Raw genomic sequence first — 19,308 nt, 5'->3', positions numbered from 1 at the left:
TCCTGTGACATTTCAGCCAATAACAAGTCCTGGAACTATCTCACCAGGTCCTCCACTTTTACATATGCTGTTCCCTCTTCCCAGGCTGCCCTACACTTTTCTTCGGCCTAGAAAACACCCGCTCATCCCCTCGGATCCAGCCCAAATGTCTCATTCATTACGCATTCATTCATTCATTCATCCATTGCTTTTTATTTCGTGGGGATAAAGCAGTTATGAAGGAGCCGACGAGGGGAGGGGCCATTCCCCGGGAAAGGGCATCAAGATGTCCACTCACAAAGCTGTCCTGAAGACTCAGGGGAGTCGCTGACATTTCCTCGGCCCAGGGCCTGGCACTGCAGGTGCTCACTGAGCCCCGGTGACGAATGCCAGGTGCTGGGCTGGCCACTCTTCATTCGAGTCGGCTGTTCCCCTGGCAGCCTCGCAAGGTGGCTTGTCAGAGAAGGAACCTGCTTAGCCAAGTCACACAATGGGAAAGTGGCAGAGCCGGGGCTTGAACCTGGAGCCGGAGGCTCAGTGAGGTCCGGTGACTCCGTAGGGCTGCCTGCTGTGCCCACTGGGAAGTGCACAAGGGAGACGTCTCCCCCACCCTCTGCACAGAGGGACCTCAACTACAGTCTGTCCACAACGTGCGTCTTGGCAGAGTCTGAGGCTGTTCCTGCTCCACGTGCCTTGTCTCAGCTGCAACGGGAAGGGTGTGTGTGGAGGGAGGTGGGGGCATTTCCAAGGGGGGGTGGGGTCCCCCCAACCACTTTACTAATGCGCTTGAGAACTAAGCAGGATGGGGGTGGTGCTGCAGAGGAAGCCTGGTTTTATGGAAGATGTGCTGTAGGGGTGCTTTAAATAGCGAGTGCTTTTTATTTTTACCAGGATTCCAGTAGTTCCCCCTTCTCTGCAGGAGGCCTGGGGAGCAGCCTAGTGTGGAGTTGCCGGGTCTGGGTTTGAATCCTGGCTTTGCCGCTGATCAGTGGTGTGACCTTCGGAAGGTGTCCTGCTCTCTCTGAACCTTCTTTCCTCACAGGTGCTGCACGATTACTGTGAGGCTTGGACACGATCATGAGTGCTCGGAGCAGGGCAAGCATGCAGTAATATATATAATTTTAAATTGTTCCAGCTAGGGGCGCCTGGGTGGCTTAGTCGGTTAAGCGTCCGACTTTCGCTTGGGTCATGATCTCGCTGTTCGTGGGTTCGAGCCCCGCGTCTGGCTCTGTGCTGACTGCCAGCTCAGAGCCTGGAGCCTGTTTCAGAGTCTGTCACTCCCTCTCTCTCTGACCCTCCCCTGCTCACGCTGTCTCTCTCTCTCCTAGAGATAAATAAAACATTAAAAAAAATTAAAAAAAAATAAATTGTTCCAGCTAATAATGATCATGAACATTTGTCCCATCTCTGGGCATCCAGTTTCTTCCTCAGCATCTTTCCTCTACGTGGGAAATTCCAGTTGCCTTCCTCCAGGAAGCCCTCTTTGTTCCCCTGCTAAGGTATCAAACACATTCTCTTATCACACTGGTTTGACACGTCCTTCTCCTTGGCTAGGCTATGAGTGAATGAGTAGAGAGTCCATCTGGATGGTTTCTGCATTCCCTGTCCCCTGTTCAAGGCCTAGTTCATGGCCGACTTCAGCCAAGTGTGTTGAGTGAATAGCCCAGAATGGACAAGGCTCTGGTTTGAAGAGCATGCAGTTATGCCAGTCGATGTGGGCCTGCACACCTTTTGGCCTGAATGACAATGCCAACATGTTGAAACCCTCAGAGACAGAACTTGGGAGCTGAAAGAGCACTGGAGTTCTGGTTCCAACTTACTCTTTGTTTGGTTAGCATTTGCTATCTTATTTGCTTTCATCCATTCTGACCTGATGTTTTAGGTGTGTCTTTTGGAATTTTTTAAAGTTTATTTATTTATTTATTTATTTATTTAGAGAGAGAGAGAGAGAGAGAGAGAGCACACTGGAGGGGCAAAGAGAGAGGGAGAGAGAATCACAAGCAGGCTCCACACCATCAGCATGGAGCCTAATGAGGGGCTTGAACTCATGAATGGTGAGATCATGACCTGAACTGAAATCGAGAGTTGAAAGCTTAAGACACTGAGCCACCTAGGTGCCCCTGGATTTTGCTTTTAGTTTGGTCTGAAAATTGCTGTCTTTTAATGGAAATTTAGTCCATTTACATTTATTATAATTACTAATATATTTGGAATTATTCTTTTTATTTTTTAAATTTTTTTTAATGTTTTATTTATTTCTAGGAGAGAGAGAAAGAGAGAGACAGCATGAGCAGGGGAGGGTCAGAGAGAGAGGGAGTCACAGACTGAAACAGGCTCCAGGCTCTGAGCTGGCAGCCAGCCCAGAGCCCGACGCGGGGCTCGAACCCACGAACCGCGAGATCATGACCCAAGCGAAAGTCGGACGCTTAACCGACTAAGCCACCCAGGCGCCCCTATTTGGAATTATTCTTACTGTTACTTTGTGCTTTCTGTTTGTCCTGATTTTTTTACAGCCTATTCTTTCTCTTTTCCTGTCATCTTTTTCATTGATTTTCTTCTTATTCAATTTCCCCCATCTATTATTTTAGAATTTATGTATTTTCTCTTTCTCTTCTTTTAATGGTTACCCTTAAAATTTAACATGCGCACCTAAAGACTAAAGTCAGGCCAGTTCCTCTCTTCTCCTCTCAAACAGTACAACTGACTCTGAAACAAAATGCCATCCCGGGCAGGTTCCCAATAAGGCAGTAGGGGAAAACCATTATTTGTTAAGTGCCTATTGTGTACCAGACCCTGTATTACATGCTCTGAGGTGGCGATCTCATTTAGTCCTTGTGGAAATCTGTCACATGGGTGTTATCAACCACACGTCCCTGCCTCCCCTCTTATTTGATGGTTTACCGCTGAGGATTTGGTCTCACAGATCCAAAGGGGCGGAACCAGGACTCAAAGTCTGCTTTTCCTCAATCTAAATAAATACGAAGTCTCTGCCTGTCTGCCCAGCTCAAGCCAAGAGGGTTGGGCTCTCTCTTGGTTTCAATGCATTCTGAGCCATGGAGCCGGTTCATTATTCAACCATTACCCACGTGTTGATTTGCTCATTTGACAGATATTCTTTGAGTGCCTGCTATGTGTCAAGTATCTTGCTGGGCTCTGGGGATCCAGCCGTGGACAAGAAAGATGCAGCCCTGACTTCCCAGAGCCTGACCTCGAGTGGGGAGGATGCTAAACATAATAATTATGCAAATGATCATTTTAAATGGCAATGGTGTAAACAGATCGTGGATACTTCCCTGGTTGTAGGGGGAGGGGCAGGTGTGGGCCGTTCTACAGCACAGCTTGAGCCCCCCTCACCCAGAGTAGATGACCACTGGCACAGAGTAGGATGGACATGGTGGGGACTGGTTCTTGGCGTGGGCAATCCCCGCACCCCGTCCTCCCAGCTTAACATTTGGTCTGGCTGCTATTCTGCTGTGCTGCAGAGGAGGCTGTCCTGGGGTCTGGCTTCTGATAGCCACCTAATAGCCAAGTACCGTCGTCTCCTTGCTTCTTCAGTCCATGGTTGCTGAGCCCTCCTCCCCCCATGCCCAGCTCTGTGCTCATTGTCAAGGGTACAGACCTCAGTCGGGCAAGGGCGCGTGGCCCCATCGACGACCACTCCCAACCCCAGGAGTGGGGGGGCCTCTCCTCTTTCATCCTGGAGCTTGGCCTATTATTTAGGGGACTCGCCACTTCAGCTACAGTAGGTAAACATTACTAACACTGAAAAAAATCCCACTGTGTTCTGTTGGGGTTTTTAAGAAAATAAACTGTCAAGAATTCCTTTATTAAAAATTTAACTGTGGTGGGAGATGATTAAGTGAATTGTTCATCTTAATACTATTAAGATAAATTGTTCTAATATGTTCTGAGTGTACGGAACCGATAACGAAGCTTAGCAGCTTGCTTGCTGTCTTTTCTTGTGTGTGTTAGTGTTTTGCATTCACGATTTTATTTTATTTTATTTTTTTAATTTATTTTTTTAATGTTTATTTCTGAGAGAGAGACAGCGTGAGCAGGGGAGGGTCAGAGAGAGAGGGAGTCACAGACTCTGAAACAGGCTCCAGGCTCTGAGCTGGCAGTCAGCACAGAGCCCGATGCAGGGCTCGAACCCACGAGCCGCGAGATCATGACCTAAGCGAAAGTCGGACGCTTAACCGACTAAGCCACCCAGGCGCCCCTATACCAAATGCTTTTATGATGATTCTCTTTTCCTCCTTCCGAGACAAGGGCCTTGGGCCTTCTTTTCAGTGTGGATTTCGCTGACTGCCAGGACACAGCAGGAGCCTGGCAGGCTTGGGTCTAGACTCAGCCTCCCGGGCCTCAGTGTCCTCCTCTGTGGCATGGGTGCAGGGCCCTGAGGCCCTGTGGCCCTGTGAGGACAAGCTTGTGTCACAGCAACACCGCTCAGCCCAGGGGCAGACTGAGCACTTAGAACACAGCATCTCCTCCTTCATCGAAATCCAGAAATGTCGTTTCTGCCGCTATTATTGTCTTGCCCAACAACAGGTTCTAAACTTGTCCCTGTTAGAAGGTTCCGGGCCCTGCTGGCACTGACCTCTACTGGCAGGAGCCATATTGGGTGAGGGAATCTGGAATCAATGTGTCAGCCTCCATAGCATGCCCTGTCCCCCACCCCAGGCTGACCCTCCAAAGGTGTGGACGGGCTCCGGCCAGAGCTCGGTGGCCCCCACTATCTGCCTCAGAGGAGAGAGCTCAAACCCCGGGGCTCCTCAGCTCCCCAGATGACTGCTGTGCTCACACAGACTTGTCTCGTCCCTGCCGCAAGCCGGTGATGCTCTTGCTCACGAGCCCCGTAGCCTGGTGGTTCAAACGCTGGGGTCAGACAGCCGGAGTCCTGACTCGGGCTGCCTCTCTACCATTTCTGGGACTTGGGTGAATTTTATTATTTTATTGTTATTTTTTAAGGTTTATTTATTTATTTTGAGAGAGAGAGAGCAAGTGGGGGACGGGGAGAGAGAGAGAGAACCTCTCTGCACTGTCAGCACAGAGCATGCGGCGGGGCTCGAACTCATGAACCCTGAGATCATTCCCTGAGCCGAGGTCGGACGCTCAACCGACTGAGCCCTGCAGACGCCCCTCTTGGGTGCATTTTAGACCTCCTGGGGCCTGCTGCCCCCTCTGTGCGATGGAGATTATAAAATCTACTTCTTATGACTGGTGCGGGGATTAAATGCCTTTCCCCACAAGAGGGCTTAGTGCCTTCGAGGTGAAGTGCACCCTCTATGTCTGCGTCTGTCACCTCCGTCCTCCTCCACCTCCGTCCCCCTCCCGGGACACCATCCCAGCCTCTGCGCCTGGTCGGGGCCCAAGTCACGCAAGGCTCCCCAACAGCAGCAGCAACAACAACAGCCGTTCTCCTAACCACCCCTGCCTGGTGAGAAGTCTCCTTCCCAGACGCCAGCGCCATTCGCCCATGTGTGTGACTGTCCATCCACACTCACGGGGCCATCCCCTCCCTCGTGTCCTCACCCTCACCTCTTTCCATTCATCTACCTGGGAGTCCCCTTCTCGGGCCTCCCGGGCCAAGTCCTGCCCTGTTTGCTGAGTGTGGCCTGCTCGTCACCTCTGCACCGCTGTCCCCACCCCAGACAGCTTCTGAACCTGGGTGCAGACAATGCCCTGGGAAGGGGGGGTAAGATCTATGTCAGGGGCTAAGTGCACCCCAGCTTTGCCTAAGGCAGTGTGGGTGGGTGGGGTTAGGTGAAGGCTAGGGCTGGGTCAAAGAGCTTCTTCCCTTTGAGGCCCCCCGGCCCCCTGCCCCCCACCTGGCTTCCACCTCCGTCTGGAGCACAGGGGTCCTGCCCTCATGTGCTTCCCTCTCTGCACCCAGCTGTGCAAAGGTCCTGCAGCAGAGCTTGGCACATAGTAGTTGCTCAATAAAGGAACTGGGGCATGAGCTGGGTGCTGCGGACTGACAGTCTGGGGCCAGTCAGACGCAGGAGGAACGGGCAATTTAGGGAGTGGCTTGAAGGCTGCTTCCACGTGGGAGGAGACCCCCTGCCTGGTGTTGTAAGGATCAAGCCACCTGTGTCTGGGGCCCTTGAGGAAGCGAGCCTGGCACCAGGCAAGTGCGGAATGGAGCTCTGGCCCTTCAAAGGCAAGGTGTGTTTTTAGAAAGGCTGGAAGGGCAGGGCTGGGGTGGTGTCTGGGCCCAGCAGGGGGCACCTCCCCACCCCCCCGCCCCGGGTGTGGCTGGGACAGGGACAGGGACAGGCCTCCTTGCCAAGGATCTTTGCTGCAAGGGGAGCACTGCCCATCTTAAAGTCCGGGGGTGACATGGAAACTGTCACTGGGGTGGTGGGGGCGACGGCGGGTGGGAGGCCAGGAGGAATCTGGGGCAGGTGTGCTAATGAGCAAGGACAAGGCCAGAGCAGGGCCAGGCTTTGTGGACAGTGTCACTTAGTTCTGTGACTGAATCACCAGGACTACTTAGAGCCCAGACAGCTACACATTAGGAAGCATCAGGAATTCGTGTTGGAAAAATCAATTTCTGCAGCCAGTCTGCCTGGGCTAAGTCCCAACTCTACCCCCCAACTATGGCTTCCTGCACAAGGGTCTCACTTCCTACAGCACAGCCTCGCTGGTCCGTGAAGTGGGGGTAAGAACAGGACTTATGGGGTAGTTGTGGAAAGAGCTTGGAGCATCGCTGGGGGGCCGCACCCCCTCCCCCACTCCCACCCTCCAGGCAGGAGGCGGGCTCAGAGAAGCAACCTAAGTAATAGAGGGGGAGACATAGGTCTCCTATCTCTCATGCCTCTGTCTACTCAACTGAAAAATGGGGATCCCCCCCTGTCCCTCTCCTGAGGCTCAGAGGCCACAGCACTCTGCAAGATGGGAAGACACCCTCTGATTGGTTCCCATAACGGTTGCGTTCGGGGCCAGTGGCGACATGAACAAGTGTGCGCAAGTGCAATCAAGTGCCGCACACAAGTGCTGAGGGGACCAGGGGGCCTTGGCCTGACTAGGGGTTCAGGGAAGGCGTCTCTGACGTTGAGTCAAGAAGGACGAGGGTGACCATGACAAAGGTCTCACTGTCAGTCCTTGCTAGAGCTGCTCAGCTCCTGGGCCCTCACCAGGGTCCCCCGCCTTAAGTCCTCATGAGCAAATGCACTGCCCCCACGTGACGCTGTGTCCCCAGGACATCCGGGAGCACCTAGGATACAGTAGGGCTCAGTACTTGCTTGTCCAAAGAATGAAAGTGTTGAGCTTCTCAGCGGCTCTATGATGGAAGCACTGTTATATCCCCATTTCACAGATGACAGTTTCAAAAATATGCCCGAAGAAGATCTGTGAGTCAAGCCTCAACTGTCCCCCACAATCGTTAAGCGCTGATGCTCAGTAGATGCAGGGGAGAGTGGAAGAGCATTCCAGAAAGAGGGGACGTCTAGTGTGAAGAGGTCCAGGGATGCAGGAGGCTGGAGGCAGGGGCCATGTCTCAAAGGGTGCTGTCTCAGTCAGGAAAGGTAACAGGTCGACCACCTGGGGGACCGAGCTCGATGGCCTCGGGCTCCACCACCTGTGATGTGTGGCCTGCGCTGTCCTTCCCAGAGCCGGCTCCCTGACAGTCCCAGTCCTGCTGTAGCCTGGACCGCGCAGGCCACGCTCCACGGCATGAACGGGGAGGAGGGATTCCACTACACCCGCTCCGGCTCGAAAAATTCTAAATCAAAAGTCAGGCAGAGTCAGGACCCCCCCAAACTGGAAACTGTCCAAATGCCAATCGACAGGAAATGGATCAAGAGATCGCGGTAACTTCATCGGACAGAATATTACCCAACAATGAAGAAGGAAAAGGGGGCAGTGCCGGGGCTCCAGGAAACGACGAGGAGGAGACCGGGTGGCTGAGGGGCACAAACAGAAGCTGGTGGGGCGGCGGTGTAGACATTATACAGAGTGTAGATGCACTATGCTGGCTGTGAGAAGCCAGGGGAGGGGCCGTCTCATTTTCCATCTGTCAAATGGGACAAGTAATCGTGTCCTTGTGGGAATGAGGGGCCCCCGGGAAGGAAGACTCACCCCCAGTCCCCCGGCTCAGGGTAAACACTCGCAGGTTTGGTTTCTGGTCCCTTCTCCAGGCCAGGCGAGCGGATCCCACTATAGACTGTTGTCCTGTGCACATTATATTTAAGTAGAATTTTTCTTACTAACGAAAAGCCCTCGCTGAAGAAAATTTAGCGACTGAAGAAAGTGAAGAGAAGTGCGATTTCCCTCCATCACACTAGGTGGATGGGAAAGGTGGTATAGACGTTTCTGGGTGGCCCTGGGTTTTGTTTTTGCTTTCAGGGCAGTTTTATTATTTTATTATTATCTTTTAAATTTATTCATTTATTCTTGAGAAAGAGAGAGAGAGCACAGCAGAGGCGGGGCAGAGAGAGAGGGAGACACAGAATCTAAAGCAGCCTCCAGCCTCCGAGCTGTCAGTGCAGGATGCCGATGCGGGGCTCGAACTCACGAACTCTCGAGATATGACCTGAGCCGAAGTCGGACGCTCAATCGACTGAGCCACACAGGTGCCCCTCCTTTCAGGGCAGTTTTACAACACAAACTGGGTGTCCCGTTTGCATCCTTTGAAAGCTCAGTGTTACTTGCTAAGCATTTCCCTGTGTCATTTGATATTCTCCGAAACTCTGTTTTAAACAGCGACGGGACGCTCGGCTATGAGGATGCGGCCGATTCACTTGACCCTGACTACTGAGAACCGAGGCAGCTTCTGTTCCACACTTTGGCCCTTGGGCCAACCTCATTCCTCTCTCTGGAGCACCTCTGAGCGCATCTTTCGGGTGGGTGGATGGGTTTCTTAGGCCAGAAGCACATGTCTTTGCCAAGTGCCTTCACACACTGCCCACACAACCTCCTAGGGGACCCTGAGGGGCACTGGTTAATTACGCGCATGACCTCTGACCCAGAGAGTCCCCCAAAGATGTTACCACGTGGCTCCAAAGGGGTCCTGGGGGAGATTTGGTGGTGGAGGCAGCTCTATGCCTCCTGGGTGTCTGTCCTGACTCGGGGGTGGAGGCAGGAGGGGGGGGACCCTCCAAAGAGAACTCTGCAGCAGTTAAGCCAACGGAGTGGACACATGCCCGCACATGCACACGCGCACGCGCGCACACCCTGATGTGGATGGCTCTTAAAAACCCCGGGCTGAGTGAAAACAGTGAGACAAAGAAAGCCATCTATAATGCAGCTTCATTTACATAAATTAAAAATACATGCACACAATAAGCACTTTGCAAGAACACACACAAGCAGAAAGATCCACAGTAAACACATCAGGGTGGGGGCTCGGGTGAGGAGGAACAGAGCCTGCAAGCAGATGAGGACCAGGCCCGCCCCAGGAGTGGGGGGCTCATGGGGGGCCCCCGGGGCAGGTGGCCTGATCGGCCTCATGGCTGTCAGGGCTGTGAGATCGAGGGGAAGGGGGGTCTCTAGGCCTCTGCCTAGAAGGTAACTCGACAGGCTCAGGGCTCGTGTGCCCATCCAGGCTCAGGAACGATTCGAGGGCCCACGGAAGGCTGCTGATACTTAAAAAATTATTTTGCTTGCGAAGGGCATTAAAACAACCATTTCCACCACCTGTCATGTCCAGAAGGGCATTTGAACCCTCTCCAGAGGTGGACGCCACTGTTCTAGAGAGAGGTCATTGCAGGCAGTCAGTGCACTTGGGGTCTCCCTGTGCCGGGGCTTGTGGGGGAGGTGACAGAGCCTCAGGGCTGCTCCCCAGTTCTTGCAAGTGCTGCAGGGATACACACCTCCCTCCCACTGCCAAGCCCCCAAGGCAGGGGCTGGGGAGCTGACCTTCCGTTCATAGACCACTACCTGCTACACACCTGCCGTGTACCAGGCTTCGTTCTCGGTGCTGGGGGTCCAGTGGGGAGCAGGGTGAGGTCCCCCCCCCAACATGAGAGTGATCATCTGTGCAGAGCCAGACGAGGCAGGTGACCATAGGCAGGACAGGGAGGCTCTCAAATCCCCAGAAGTCGGGCCATTTCTATGGGGCTTTGATATCAGGCTGTGTGTGTGTGTGTATGCGTGCGCACTACCCCACATATCTGAGGAAGAACCAGTCACACACAGGGCACATGGGCTTGTGGGGCAGCGCCTCTCTGATCTTCCCTCTGACCCTGAGATTCTACTTCTAGGAATTTCTCCCAAGGGCGGAATCGGGGAAAGTTCCCAAGACTGGGCCCTGAGGTCGTTGACCGCAGTGCTGTCTATATCAGTGAAAACACCGGCGAGAAGGGACTAGTTAAGGAACGGGACGGCGGAATCCTATGCGGTGATTAAAACTGATATTTGGCCGAGCGTTAGTGTCAGAGAGAAAGATGTTCATGTTACGCTCTTAGGTGTTGAAAGTCAGCTGCAAACTGGTATCAAATGGTGTGATTTCATTTTTTTCTCAAAAAAATAAAAAACCCCAGAAATCCACTTACCAACCCGGCCTCCTGGGCACTGGCCAGAAAGACACTAAATGCCAATGGGGGTTACCTGGGAGTGTCGATTACGCTTGGCTTTTGTCCCTGTGTTTTTACTTAGGTATAAATTCTAGTTTTCCTAAATTAATTTGCATCATTCTGAAATAAATAATTTAAAAGTCCATTTGCATAGGCACAGAAAAGAGCCAGGAAGGTTTTAAACAAAATGTAAACAGTAGTTATTTATATCTAGGTGGTGGGACTAGGGGTGATTTATTTTTTCCATTTTTTTTATCTGGATAATGAAAGAGTTACTTTCTCGGGGAGCCTGGGGGGCCCAGTCGGTTAAGTGTCTGACTCTTGACTTCGGCTCAGGTCATGATCTCACGGTTTGCGGGATCGATCCCTGCGTCGGGCTCAGCTGGCAACGCAGAGCCTGCTTGGGATTCTCTCTCTCCCTCTCTCCTCTCAGGTGCTCGTGTTCTCTCTCCTAATAAATAAGTAAACTTTTTTTAAAAGTTATATCCTCCAGCTCCTCCACTGGCTCCCTCGACGGCCCCACATCTGCCACCGGCTAGCCATCCACGGAGGGAGCTGTTTGGCTGCACCTTCACAAGCATCCGCTCTCATGGGCAGCACGCTCTCCCCCCCGGGGAACATGCGGTCTGAGGGGGTCGGTGGCCTCTGGGGTGGGGGTGCCAGAACCCCCAGGGGTGAGACGCGCGCACTTTGGTGTGTGCCTAGCACTGTCACGCCGTGTGGCTGCGCAGACCCAAGAGTGACTTATAAGTTCCCTTACGCCCACGGGGCTCAAGTGGCATCCCCTGACAGGGATGTGGGTCAAATGTCTGGAGGCCAGTGGCCCTGGGGGATGGGGTGACAGACGCACCAGCAAACGGGCCCAGGCAAAGGGGCCGTCTCAGACCTAAAATAGTCACCCTCCCTTGTTTCTTCCCACACATGCTCTGCTGGAAAACCCTGGTGACTCCACCTTCAAAACACACCCAGAATCGGCCCACTTCTCACCACCTCCACCTCCACCAGCCTGGTCCCAGCCGGGCCCTCGGCATTGCTCACCCAAACTCTGCACCACGAGGAAAGAGCAGATCCAGGATGCAAACCCAGGTGCCCTGGCGCAGGATCCGTGTGCCGTATGGGCTCCCCGCACCTCAGCCGGGGAGACCCAGGTCGGCAGCCCGTCTGCCCTCCGCTCAGAGCTTCCTCTGGCTCCTGGCTCATTCGGAGCAAAGCCCAAGTCCTCACCGCGTGACCACGAGGCCCCACAGGATCTGCGCTCACCTCCCACCCTCTCTCCTGGCTCACTGTGCTCCAGCCACAGCTGCTTGTTGCTGTTCCTTCCACACACCAGGCAGGCTCCTACCCCAGAGCCTTTGCATGTGGAACTCTCTGCCTGGAATACCCTTCCGTGAGACTCCACCTTCGTGTCCTCCAAACGTTTGCTCAAATGTCACCTTCCCCATGAGGCCACCTGGATCTTGTGGCTTTAAAGGTGCAGCCAGCCACCCCTCCTCCCTCACCCACCGCCTCCATCCCCGATCTATTTCCTTTGCCCACAGCCCTCAGCATGTTTAACCCATGCCATTTACTTACATATCATGCCTAGGTCTGGAATGTGGGCTCGGGAATGGGGTGGGGTGGGGCGGGGCGGGGTAGGCTGTCTGTTTTGCTCCCTGATGAATCCAGAGTGAGGAGACCAGCCTCCCACACAGAAGACAACCAAGAGATATTTAGCCAACACAAGCGTCTGGGCAAGGGCAGGGGTGTCTGGAGGGGGAGTCTGTGGGGCCCAGACTGGGAGACGGTGAAGGGAGGCTCGCCTGGGAGACCCAGGGGCCAAACAGAGGCATATTCAGCCGGAAGGGTGAAGCGGGAGGGCAACTGGTGGCAATTCCAGGGGCCAGCAGCCGGGCCCAGCTGCAGAGAGTCGGCTATCACAGTACAGAGGCTGGATTTCATTCCTGAGTCCAGGAGGCTTCAGTGGGTTTCAGGCAGAGGCAAGCACCCTCGGTGGCCACCGGGAGGACGGACTGGGCCTGGGGGGAGGGGCCGGGCCACTGTGCACCTGCGGGCAGCCACAAGTCTGTGGGTGGAGCCCCGTGCCCGGCGCTCAGCATGTGCTCAGCAAATGTTTGCGGCACTCAATTGTTCATCGAGCTCCCCAAGGAGAAAATGGTCCACTTCTACTGGAGGGACACTGCCGTGGCCTTGGGCTGCTGGTGGGGCGGACTCAGCAGCTTCTCATCACAGATGGACTCACGGACTCCCTGATGCACTGACATACCCCCTTCCGGCTTCCATCCCCCCTCCCCCACAGTGTGGTCGTCCTAGCAGAACTCGCCACCCCATTTGTTTCCTGTCTCTTCCCTTCTGTATACATAAGGGGCAGGCCCTGTCATTCCCTAAATCAGAGCCTGGCTCGGAGCTGGTGGCGACACCACGTGTGGAACGTCACATGGGTAACGGAAGGCCGGAAGTAGGCAGGCAGAGCACAAGGGGTGTAGGGTGAGGGGAAGTGAGGGTGTCGGCCCCCTTCCAGGGGTCGGGGAAGGTCCGCAGGGACGCCAGCCTGAGAACACAGGGTAGATTCCCAGGGCACCAGCACTTGTACAAAAGGCACCCTGTTGAGGGGGCGGGGCAAGCAGGAGGGCACAATCCCGACACCAGCTCTGGCTTTACTGGTCCTTGCCCCGTGGCAGCCCGGAACACCCTTCTTGACTTGGGCAGTGCCCTTCGCATTGGGCCCCTGAAAGACTCCCTATCCTGCGGAGCGGAGCCCTGTCCCCAGGATCTCTGGGGCAGTGAGTCCGGCGCCATTGACCCCTTCTCCTCCCAGGGACAGACCCGGAAGTGCCATGGAGGAGGGGAACGTTAGCTCCCACATCACACCGGAGTCCTCTTCTCTCCTAGCTTTATGGGCTGGGGTTGGGAAAGGCTCGCCCAGTGGTGTGCGGTACTGACCCCGTGCCTTTAACATGGTGATTCTCGGGCGCCGGGGTGGCTCAGTTGGTTAAGCATCTGACCTCTGCTCATGATCTCATGATTTGTGGCTTTGAGCCCGGCATTGGGCTCTGTGCTGACAGCTCGGAGCCTGGAGCCTGCTTCAGATTCTGTGTGTGTGTCTCCCTCTGCCCCTCCCTCACTTGCACTCTGTCTCTCTCTCAGAAAGAAATAAACATTAAAAAATTTTTAAAAAACATAAAACGGTGGTTCTCCACCAGGGCGATTCCTCACTCAATATCTGGCAACCTCTGGAGACAGTTGGGCACCGGGGGAGAGGTGCTACTGGCATCTAGTGGCCGGGGTTACTGCTCAGCACCCTACAGCACATAGGAGGCCCACACAACCAAAGACGATTGGGCCTCAAATGTCAACAGAGTAGAGGAGAGACTCTGCTTTAAAGAAGCACAGCCCTGCCCTCAAAGCGTCATTTATAGCCCATCTTAGTCACAGTCACAGTTAATCGGATGGCACCTGCCCCACATCCGGGCACCAGCCACACGCCGACAGGAAACGAGGCACACGGGAGTGCTTAGGTCTCCAAATGTCATGCCACCTCTGGGAAGCGGGCATATGAGCCCCGCACTGCACGGCAGAGGAGTGCTCTCCAGGTGCCAGAAGACTCTAAGTCTTTGACAAGTCTGAAACCCATCAGCCCTCACCCCACCCCTCGGGGCAGCGGGGCTTAGCATGCCCATTTTGCAGACGAAGAAACTGAGGCGCAGTTATGCCGCACAAGCCCAAGGCTACACAGCGGGTGTAGCGACGCAGAGGGCATGGGGGGGGGGGGCTTGAGCAAGGGTCGCTCTTCACCTGTGACTTCAGGGTCAGGCAGAGGGTCCTGCACTGGCGGAGGCAGGCAGGTGGCCGTGCCCCGGAGCCCCAGTGCAGAGACGGAGTCCCGACAGGGGAAACCCAGGCAGCCTCAGCTCAAGTTAACAGGATGCAAACAGTGTCTCCTAAGTGCCATGGGGCCGGCCGGGAAGCGCTGGAGGGGACTCCCAGAAGGCCTTTGCCAGCTGAGGGAGGAGGGACTGGCCACCACCGGCCGCAGCTGTGTGTCCCCACCCCCACCGCACCGGCTGCCGGCCCTGCTCACCTGGATGCCGTTCTCCTGCAGGTTCAGGTAGCGCGTGTTGACCGGGATGCTGGCGGGGACCTCGGCCAGCTCTCTCCGCGTGCAGATCACCCGGCTGGCCTGGTTGCTGCAGGAGCAGGCCGCGGGGCAGGAGGTGGCCGGCGGGGAGCCCCCTCCAGCGGCCAGTGTCATGGCCACGCCGCCCCCGCCGGCCCCCAGGGGTGGGGAGAAGAGCCAGAGGAAGAGCAGGGCCCCATGGGGCCAGGACATCCTACCGGGCGGCAGTGGGGGGCACGGGGAGCTGCGGGCACACGCCATCCTCAATGTTCATGCTCCGCGTGGGCGCCGGGGGGCTGTGGGGGGGGGAGAGAGAGAGAGGCTCAGTGAGGGTCAGGGACCCCCCGTGCGGCCCACCTGCTCCCCACTCCCCAGGCAGCTCTCTGCCACTGCTGCCACCATCGCCTCCCTGCTCTACTCAGGACCCCAGGGCAGGGCTCCCCAAGCCCTGTGGGGGGCCGACCCACCCCACCCCGGAGGGAGGCAGAGCATGGCACTAGCCCTGCCTTCCCTGCGCTGTATCATGTGCTTCCCTGATCAGAAGATTACACCCATTTTGCAGAACCGACAACCGAGGCAGGGGTGAAGTGGGGAAAGAATGGCTACCCAAGGCACCTGGCCAGCAATGGAGCAGTCAGATCCAAACCCTGGTTCTAGGCACGGTTTCAGAAACATAGACAAAGAGGCAGAGATGGAGGGAGAGGAAGAGAGACAAACAAGACGGAGCGACAGAGAAAGGGGGAAGTGCCGGGTCTGGAGGCCTGGGTGGCAGTCTGGAGTCTGGCTTCCATCACAGTGGCCATCCAGGCTCCCTGGCCGCCCGCGACCTCCTGTCCCCTCACCCCACTCCCCACGCAGGAGCTTTTGCAGAGGGGCTGGGTGCCCAGCACCAAACAGCCTCCACACTGGGCCCACCGTTCCTCCGTCTCCTGTCACCCTATCAGGGTCCGGAGTTGGGGGGGGGTGCTCGCAGCAGCCACAGGGACTTGAGTTAGACTCAGAGGGGGAACTTGAAGAAGGTAAGGTGCCAGACAAGGCACCTGTTGAGGTGAAGTGTGGGCAGGAGAGGCTGGGAGGAGACCGGAGAAGGCAAGGGGGAGGTGGGGCTGGGGGGGCCGCGGGGGCCATGGGGTGGCAGGTGCCCAGGGCCAAGGTGGTGCCTGGTGGCTGCCTGGGACAGTGTTGGGGCAGTCGGTGGGGGAAGGGCTGGGGGCCAGAGACCTTGTGCCCGAGCTCTGGGTGGGCAGTGGGCAGTGGGCGGGGTGGGGTCAGGGCCCCACAAAGGTGGGTGGGCGAATCATAGCAACAGCAACGGTGAGAACAGCAATAGTAATACCTCCGGCCTTCAGGGGAAGCCCTTTCTAAGGCCAGGCTGCGCACACGGCATTCTCACGGAAGCCTCCCAGGAATTGTAGGAGGAAGCTGTTAGGACGCCCAGTCTGCAGATGAGGACACTGAGGCGCGGGAGGCGGACGGCTTGCCCCAGTGCTGAGCGGGCCAGGGAGCGGCAGAGGCGGCTGGCGGCCCTGGGTTTACCTTCCCTTCCATGCAGAGTCTGGTGCACATGCAAGTGTACCCACATCCGCAGGCCTCCCCGAGGGCGCCCCTGCTAGCGAGGGGGAGAGGGAGGCTGTCTGCACAAACATGCCGCGAGCAGCAGTGTCCCGGGCACACCCGCAGACAGCTGACGCTCAGACCCACGGACACAGGGCCACCCCCAGCCCCCACGCGGCACACACGCACAGGCGCACACACATTCGCTTCCTCCTTCTGCAGTTCTCAAGATCATTTTACCCCCGGTAGAAATGCATATGCGTAGTCTGTGTGCCTGGATGCATGTGTGAGAGCCAGACGTAGACACAGAGACGGAGAGACAGAGAGACAGAGGGGGAGGGGGAGGTCCTGTGTCTGTATCCTGGACTCATTTTTCCACCAGGCGGGCTGGGGGCCGTGTGCGGCGCTCTCTGTGAGTCATGTGAGCGCAGTGGGGTCTCCCCTTCCCGAATGTGACAGAGAGGTCTCCGCTGGCCCTTGTCCTGACCCCCCCAACCCCTTTCCCACCTCCTGAAACTGGCGATGCCCCAGCCCACACCCTCCAGGCCAGGGGCCAGAAATTGCGGCTGCCGCGCCCGCCCCAGGTCCAGGCCTGCAGCCGCTCGCTACCTCCGCATCTGTCCCCATCTCTCCTGCAGGCGCCCGCATCCCTCCCCCCCCATCACAGCTTCTGCGGTGGCGGCTGGGACTCCCGCCCCTTCCCTCCTTCGCCCTCAGCCATCTCCGTCCTTGTCCCCCCTCAACCGTAGTGAGGGACACTCACCCCGGTGGCTCCGCTTCCGCTGGGCCTCTCCCTGGGCCCCAGGCACCCCCCTCCACATGCCTCCAGCCGGCGGGGGGCTCTGCCTCCCCATTTCTCCAGGGCTTCCTTCGAGGTGGTGCTGGGGGGGGCGCAGGGGCTTCTTGGGTCTCCCCGCGCCCCCCCCTCCTCGCCGGTCGCCCTTCCCGCCCCGGGGAGGCCCGTCTAGGCCACTGCAGCAGTCTCCTCCCCCCCTCCCTGCTGGCCTCCACTTGCCTCCTTACCTGCCCCCCCACCGGCTGCTTGCCTCTCCCCCCACTGACCCGGCCTCCTTCTCCTCTCTCCCAGCCCCCTGGCCTTGTCGCCCCTCAGCCCCAGCCCCCTCTTCGGGGCTCCCCCTCACTGTCTCGCCTCCCTCTCCCTCGGGACTACCAGGCCCCCTCTCTCCTTCTCCTCCATCTCCTCCTCACTCTCGCTCCGTCCCCATCACCCTCTCCGCAGGTTGGGGACCACGTCTGGGTCAGATTCTCTGTCTGTCTGTCCGTCTGTCTCGGTCTCTCTCTCGGCCAGGCTCTGTCTGTCTCTCTCTTTCTCCGCGATTACAATTTCTAGTCACACGGCAGTGCAGAGCCAAGCTGTGCCTCAGCTCCCTCCCTCCCCACCCCCTCCCTCCTTCTTTCTCTCCTTCTGAACGGGGAGGGCGCCTCGCCTCCCTTCTCCTCAGCCCCCCTTCCCTGCACCGGGAGGCCTCCCCCTCCCCCGCTAATCAAAGGCTCCGTTATCTAATTAACCCATTGGTTCTGGGCGGCAGGGGAAGGGGGGGAAGCGGGGGAGGAAGGTTGACGGCCAGGCTGCCCTGGGAAGGGGGGGGCTGTGGGCTGTGCCAAGCCCGGCCTCGTGGCACAGACTGGCTGCAAAATCAGGCTGGGCCACCGCTGACCCCACCCCCTACCCCTGGCCACAACCACCCCTCCTGCACCTGCCCCCGCCCCAAGGACAGATAGCCCAGCACAGTCTCCCTGCAGGAGCTACTACGTCCAGGACCCCCGGGGAGCTCCCCAGAGCCCCTCACCACACCTTGCAGCCGTTTACTCCTGCCCCCACCACTGACACACCCGCGATCCCGGGCCACCCAGTCCTGCAGCCAAGGGCCAGCCCCCATTCATGCCACAAAGAAACCCAGCCCCAGATGCAGCCCTCTCCCCTGGCCCTCAGCCAGGGCCGGCTAGGCGCCTCCCCATACACTTCTGCAAAATGGGCAGGGAAGCCGCTCTCCTTTCTTCCATTCACTCAAACAGACCAGCCAGCCAGCAGATATTTTCTGAGCCCCTACTGTGTGCAAGCACTGGTGTCGATGCCAACAAAGGCCACCTCCACACCCAAAGCCCAAGGCATCCCCAGGACACAGAAGGTAAGTGGCAACATCAGAGCACATGGATCAAGGGCCAGGGGACTGTTTCCCTTGCTGTGTGACCTCAGGCCAGTGACTTGGTGGTTCTGAGCTGCAGGAAATCCAGCAGACGGGGGAAATAAGAGTATTGGCTTCATAGGGCTGTTGGGGGTCAACTAGCTAAATGCTCAGTGAAAATACTCTACCTTTGAGCCACACGCAGATCTGACCCCCTTTCCTCCTGGCCCCCAAGCCACCTCCCAACCCCGCCATCTCCCCCTGAGATCAGAGTCCTTCTTCACTCGTCTGTCCTCGCTTCTGTCTCCCCCTCCCTCCCAGTCTGTTCCCACAGGCGACCAGAGGGGTCCTGTCAACATCCAAGCCAGAATCTGCCCTCCTCTGCTGCACAGCCGCTCACCCGGGAGGCCTCACTAGGTGCAAAGGCAGGGGACATCACCTCGGCTCCCAGGCCCCCTCTCCTCGGGCTGGGCTACTTGGGCTTCAGCTCTGGTCTCCTCCCCTGCTCACTCACTGACCTCAGGCCACACCGGCCTCCTTGGCTTCTGGAACAGGCTGCATACATTTCTGCCTCAGGGCCTTTGCTCTTGCTCTTCCCTGTCTGGATCCCATAGCCCTCCCCAACCCCCCCAGATTGTGCCTGCCTCCTCTCAGGTCTTTGCTCAAGTGTTACCTTCTCGGTGAGGCCATCCTGACCACCTCAAATCACACAGCACCCTCCCCCTCTCCAGAGCCTTCCCTCTTGTACTTTTCTATATAACATTCATCACCATCTGGCCTCTTACAAGCCCACACACTTGAGTGTAAGCTCCCCAAGGGCAGGCACTGCATCTGTTTTGAGCACAGTTTGGTCCCCAGCATTTATGATGGTGCCTGGCACGTGGGAGGCGCTCAGTAAACTTAGTGAAGGAATGAATGAGTTATCATGGCGGTTCGTCCATGCTGCTCACAGACTAACCACCTTCCCGCACAGAGACCCACCCGCACCGGCCCAGGACAC

The 19,308-nt window shown here is 56.9% G+C and overlaps 1 protein-coding gene across 3 annotated transcripts in view; it reads right to left on the bottom strand.

Annotated features, from left to right (window-relative positions):
* Window positions 1-19,308, bottom strand: part of LRRC4B (leucine rich repeat containing 4B) — a 39,851-nt gene that overhangs the window by 9,238 nt on the left and 11,305 nt on the right. The window contains exons 1-3 of one of the 3 annotated variants that reach the window (XM_039245113.1): window positions 17,371-17,529; window positions 16,925-17,042; window positions 14,572-14,903 (exon numbers count right to left, since the gene is read on the bottom strand). In XM_039245113.1, the coding sequence (XP_039101044.1) occupies window positions 14,572-14,868 (297 nt within the window). In that variant the 5' untranslated portion in view covers window positions 14,869-14,903; window positions 16,925-17,042; window positions 17,371-17,529. Of the gene's footprint in view, window positions 1-14,571; window positions 14,904-16,924; window positions 17,102-17,370; window positions 17,530-19,308 lie in introns of those variants that run through there. The other 2 variants (XM_039245104.1, XM_039245120.1) reach the window with 2 other exon arrangements.

This window comes from Hyaena hyaena, unplaced genomic scaffold (assembly GCF_003009895.1).
Source record: "Hyaena hyaena isolate Hyena2069 unplaced genomic scaffold, ASM300989v1 scaffold_9, whole genome shotgun sequence".
In the NCBI taxonomy this organism is placed as follows: domain Eukaryota; kingdom Metazoa; phylum Chordata; class Mammalia; order Carnivora; family Hyaenidae; genus Hyaena; species Hyaena hyaena.
The sequence above is the reverse complement of the archived record's forward strand: the minus strand, read 5'-3'. Positions and strand labels throughout refer to the sequence as shown.